Source organism: Rhinolophus hipposideros, assembly GCF_964194185.1.
Source record: "Rhinolophus hipposideros genome assembly, chromosome: 10".
Classification (NCBI taxonomy): Eukaryota; Metazoa; Chordata; class Mammalia; order Chiroptera; family Rhinolophidae; genus Rhinolophus; species Rhinolophus hipposideros.
In genome coordinates, this window is record NC_138056.1 from 43,162,785 (window position 1) to 43,168,929 (window position 6,145).

General features: G+C 40.1%; 1 protein-coding gene across 1 annotated transcript; it reads right to left on the reverse strand.

The window, feature by feature from the left end:
- Positions 1-4,347: 4,347 nt before the first annotated feature.
- Positions 4,348-5,589, reverse strand: LOC308503778 (olfactory receptor 5P1-like). The gene has a single exon (XM_081063437.1). The coding sequence runs from the start codon at positions 5,575-5,577 to the stop codon at positions 4,645-4,647; it is 933 nt and encodes a 310-aa protein (XP_080919563.1). The 5' UTR covers positions 5,578-5,589; the 3' UTR covers positions 4,348-4,644.
- Positions 5,590-6,145: the final 556 nt, after the last annotated feature.

The following is a 6,145-nucleotide window of genomic DNA, read 5'->3' on the forward strand; positions in this document are numbered from 1 at the left end:
CACACTGTTCCCCAATAAAGTCCTGTTCCCCTTCCCCCAATAAAAATCTTTAAAAAAAAAGAAAAGGTTTTCAAGCCATCCTTGCGAAGGTGCCAGACATTTGAATGAAGCCATCTTGGGCTCTCTAGTCATGCCCAGATGCCACCTGAATATCACTAAGTGACTCCTTGTTAATTTCACGTGGAGAAGAAATGCTGTGCCAAACCCAACCTGAATTCACAAAATACTGTAATATAAAATGGTTTTGCTTTAAGCCACTAGGTTTTGAGTGACCTGTTATGCATCAATAGATAACCTGAACATCACTTTTCCTCAGCTAGTAAACGGCATCCCATTCACATCCATTGAATAATCTAAGCCAAAAATATCTGAGATTTCCTCAACTTCTTTTTTAATTTTTAACTTCCCACACGAATCCATTAACAAGTCCTTTGGTCTTTTATCCAAACTACATCTTGAATAGGTTCAGTTCTCTCTAACTACACTGCACCTGAACTAGCCCAATGTACCATCATCAAAGATCTTTTTTTTTTTTTTAGATTTTTTTTTTTAATTGAGGAAGGGGAATAGGACTTTATTGGGGAACAGTGTGTACTTCCAGGACTTTTTTCCAAGTCAAGTTGTTGTCCTTTCAGTCTTAGTTGTGGAGGGCGCAGCTTCAGCTCCAGGTCCAGTTGTCGTTGCTAGTTGCAGGGGGCGCAGCACACCATCCCTTGCGGGACTCGAGGAGGAATCGAACTGGAAACCTTGTGGTTGAGAGCCCATGCTCCCACCAACTGAGCCATCCAGGAGCTCAAAGGCAGCTCAGCTCAAGGTGCCATGTTCAATCTTTAGTTGCAGGGGGCGCTGCCCACCATCCCTTGCGGGACTTGAGGAATCCAACTGGCAACCTTGTGGTTGAGAGCCCACTGGCCCATGTGGGAATCGAACCGGCAGCCTTTGGAGTTAGGAGCATGGAGCTCCAACCGCCTGAGCCACCGGGCCGGCCCCATCATCAAAGATCTTGACTATTAATCTCACTGGTCTCCTGTTTCCACTCTTCCCTTTAATAATTTTTCATACAACAACCAGAGTGATCTTTTAAAAAACTACTCACATTAGATTACACCTATTAAAATCACCATTTAATGGCTTCCCATTCCTTTAGGAATACAACTGAAATTTTCCCATGGTCTATGAAGTTCCCCATGATCTAATCCTTTTTGAGTACCTCTCTCCTCCTGGTTCACCACGGCCTCCTTATTTCTTGAAATAACAGGATCTTTGTACTTGCTAGATTTCTGTCTGGCAGCTTTTCCCTCACTCTCCACATCAATGGGTCCTTCTCATCTTTCAACTTTCTACCCAGCTATCACCTCCTCCAAGTGGCCTTCCTTTTCACTCTCTCTAAGGTAACACCACCCACAGCATCACAGTTACCCTTTATAAGTCATATCAACCCAACTGACTTGTCTCTTCCATACCACTTATCACATTCTGTATTTCTAATGTTTAATTCCCTGGCATCTACCCCACTATAAGCTAAACTGCATGACAAGTCTGTTCTATTCATCAACATATCTTCAGTATTTACTCAGTTCCCAGAATATAATAAAGGCTCAAAAATACTTCTGAAGTGAATGACTATCCCCTATCTATCTGTAAAATGACTTCCAGGCCTGAATCAAATAATCCTCAGAGGCTTTGAGGTCACAATGGCAGGAAATTATCAATGTTTGAGGCCCCCTCTCCCACGTTCTCCTGGAATTATTCTACACCTTAACAGATCTGGAAATTAACATTTGTCAGTGGTCTTTGACTCAAATTAGTTCCCAATTAGCAAAGCCCAAATGATACCTGAGGTGAAATACAGAATACCTATCATACTTTGACCGTGACCTCTAAGATGAGTCCAATGTGTCCAGAGGGACACTCGTCTCTATATGCTGGACTTTAGAGTTCACATAACTAAAGCTCTGAGATATCATAGGAGTCAGGATGCACCTGGGATTTTTACAGAATTGAAAATGTTGTTTATTAAAAATGTAATATTATAATAACACCTCAAAAGAGGCTCAGAGCAAGAGGTGATATTGTCTCTTAGCTAAATTATACCAGATTCCTGAAAGGGTAAAGCCATATATTGCTGAAACTTCTCTTGCTTTTATTGTTTATTTATTTATTTTTGAAAGTAAAGCAAAGATAAGCTTATGCAAGCAGAGTGACCACTGATGCTTTTAGAACCCAACAATATCAAATGGAAGCCTGCAAACCTGAATAGCCTCACCCTGGGAGACATTTCCATGTAATAAGATGATGGACTGAATGGGATTCTAGTTATATGCCAGTTATCTTTGGACTTTTATGATCATTTTGCTGTGAAGTGTCTGTAGCCACACACCAGCAGGTGGACTGCGACATAACAGAAACATATCTTCAGTCTCTGCCCTCAGTTCCTGACACAAAGCTCCTAAAAACCTTCTATTTTCCTGAGTAATAGGGGTGCTAGGAGTATCTTTTGTTCTAATATAATATTTGGTCTCTTACCCCAATTCCTGACACAGAGCTCCTAAATCCCCTGGAATTTCCTGGGGGACAGGAGTATCTTTTATTTTAAGGAAGGCTCCTGGATAGCTTCAGGATGAGGGCTGGTCACCAGAAAGACCAAACTATGATTAGAATTTGGAACTGTCTGCCCACCCCTCTGCTATGCAGGGAAGAGACAGGGGTTGGAAATGGACTTCATGCCAGTAAAGCTGCCTCCATAAAAATCCATAAACACCGGCATGGATAGCGTCCAGGCTGGAGAACACATGCCTGTGCCAGGCGGGTGGTGCATTCCAATATCACGGTGACAAAGTTCCTGCCCTAGGGACCCTTTCAGACCTGGAGCTACATATCTCTGCTCTGGCTGTTAATGTGTATCCTTTCTCACATCTTTTACAATTAACTGGTAAATGTATGTAAATGTTTCCATGAGTTTTGTGAGCCATTCCAGCAAATTATCAAACCTGGGAGAGGGTTGTGGGAATCCAGGCTTTGTAGCCAGTTGGACTGAATGAAGTGTGGGTACCCTGGGGAGCCATTACTTACACCTGGTGTCTGAAGTGAAGGCAGTCTTGTGGGACCACGTCCTTAAACTTGTGAAGTCTGACATGACTTCCAGGTGGTTGGTGTCACAATTGAATTTAAAAATAGGACATCAAATTGATATCTGGATATTTAGAAAATACTGGTTTTCCAATTGGCTGGTGGGGGAAAATACAGCACACATTTGGTTGTGAGCAGAGAAACAGTTTTCCTTTACCCATTATTTTAATCATTTCATGTGTTTTTTAAAATTTAATCATATTACCTTTTAATCTTTGTTACGTATTTTCCCCTTAAAATTTGCATTAGAGATCCTCTACATTTTTACTTAACAGTTTATTTTAAATATTATTCATTTTATTACATCTTGTTTTTATATCTCCCAATCCTTACTTCTCTCATCCTATTACATGGAGACACGGACTTTTATGATCTAAGTCTTGCTTTCAGATGCCCTAAACAGTTGTCACAGTATGTGCTTTGAGTTGGGAATTCCTGACTCCAGGAAATCTCCTCACCCTTTCTAGTCTCATGGTGATACTCTATGTAAATGAGGGTAGGTCATTATACAAAAAAACATTTAGTGCAATCTTTGACAACATTTCTAGTTTTTAAATGGGTACTAACTTCCTTATAAGCCAGACTATGGAATTACGATTGTTGTTCACAAATTAATTTCCATGCTTAGAATTAAGATACCCTTTTTAATTCCTACAAATAAAGAAGACTAAATTATGCCAATGGGACTATTTGCTTTTAACATGTGTTAAAAACATGGACAGACTTCCAGTCAAATCACCTGACTGTGGTGCCCAGACCTGATATCCTAAAAGATGGGAATCAGTTCAGTTCCCCTTCTTCATCGTTTTGGAGTCTTTACAACCTAGACCTTCTAGGGCATGGAGTTTGTTCAAACGACTGATACAAAGTAACAGGTTAGGCTGGATTGCTCTGTTCAAATCCTCTAGTTCAGTAACAGTGCTAAAGTCATTGGAATCAGAGGACTTGATTCCTCTAGAAGCAGAAGAGTTGAGTCCAAATCTCTCCAGACAAACTACTGCATCTCCCTAAGACTTAGTATTCCAATCTGTAAATTGAGGAAAATTAATAAGCCAGCATCACGGAATTGCTATGAATATTAATTGGAGAAGCATAGTGGTTTTGGACCCAGACTTTCTGGATTCAAACATTGGTCCCACAACCTCCTAGCTACATGATTTAGGGCAATGTACTTAATGTCTCTGTGCTCCAGATGACTTTTTTTTTTTTTTTGTAAAAGAGAAATAATAGTACTTCATAGGGTTTTTGCAAGGAATAAACCAGTTAACATATGTAATGTGCTTAGAATTGGACTTGGCACATAGCAGGTGCAAATTACTGCTTGCTAAATAAATTAAGAAAGAGTACTTGGCATCTACAGATATTAATAAGGGTGACAATTACAGTAACAATAATTGGTTTACTAGTGTATAAAAGTGAGTATTAGAAGAAGTATGAATTTAAGCGATCAGTTATGCAGCATTTGGTAGGTCCTAAGTATGATACAGGTAAACAAAAACATGCCAAAAACGGATTTTAAGAATATATTCTGACAGCTGCCTTTCTCATGGCCTCCTTCACATCTCTGTTCCTCAGACTGTAGATGAGAGGGTTCAACATGGGGATCACCACTGTGGAGAACACAGATGTCACTCTGTTCTGTTCAGGTGAGTAGCTGGATTTGGGCAGCACATAAATGAATGTGACGGTTCCATAGAACAGAGTGACCGCTGTGAGGTGGGAGGTGCAGGTGGAGAAGGCCTTGTGTCGCCCTTCAGCAGAGCGTATCTTCAGGATTGTGATGAGGATACAGATATAAGAGAGAGATATCACAAACATCGTGACCACAATGATGGATCCAGAAGAAACGGAAGGGATAATTTCAATAATGGAGATATCTGAGCAGGCAAGTTTCAGCAAAGGGGAGAAATCACAGAAAAAGTGACCTACCTGATTTGGTCCACAGAAAGACAGACTCAATAAACATCCAGTGAATGTCCAAGCATTCACACATCCACCCAGGTAGGACATCCCCACTAAGTGACTACAGATTCTGGGGGACATGTGGGAGGAGTAGAGCAGGGGAGAGCAGATGGCCACATAGCGATCATAGGCCATGGCAGCCAGTAGGAAGCACTCAGTGCTTCCAAATGTGACCACAGACCAGAGTTGAGCCATACAACCAGCAACAGGCAGAGAGATTCCTTTCCTCAGGAAGCCCATGAGCATGACAGGTGTGACTGAGGAAGATAACCAGACGTCTACAAAGGCCAAATGACAGAGGAAAAAGTACATTGGAGTATGAAGCTGAGGGCTGCTACTGATTAACATGATGATGCTGACGTTGCCCATTAAGGTGACCGCATAGATTTCTAGAAATATCACAAAGAAGATGACACTAAGTGTAGGATCCTCTGTTAACCCCAAAATGATGAACTGGGTCACACTGGTGTGGTTTCCAACCTCCATCTCCTCTGTGAATTATTCCTGTTGAGGGAAATGTGAAAATGCGAATATTCATTTGTTTTATGCTTCTTGGGGTTTTGCACCTGTGTCGTGAAAAAGGCAAAAGTTCCTTTGTTTTTAGGCAATTCTGAGAAAGCAATCCTGAGAACAGTGATGAATAATAAGGGAAGACACAAGAATTGCTGCAATCCAAGGGAACAATTTCAGGCATACTAAAGAGTAAGTAAAAATTAGAAAAGTTACATTTATAAGAATGAGAAACTAGAAATATAAAAATTTCTTTCAATATTTCTGTAAACTATTATAAAATTTTAAAAAATTATTTGGGATTACTCTAGTGACCTGAAATTTTCATATATGCACATATTTTCTTTCCAGTAACTTCAGCTAAATAACAATCCCTACAGGTAAATTCTACAGATTTATGGATTATCTTTGCACGCACTTTCTTTTAATTTTCCATATAGTTAACAACTAAGGAAAGACTCAACTACAAATCTTTTAATTAAAACAATGCCTCACAATCCATTTTCATTTATTTTAATTTGGGGGCCTAAGTAAGTAGTATTTA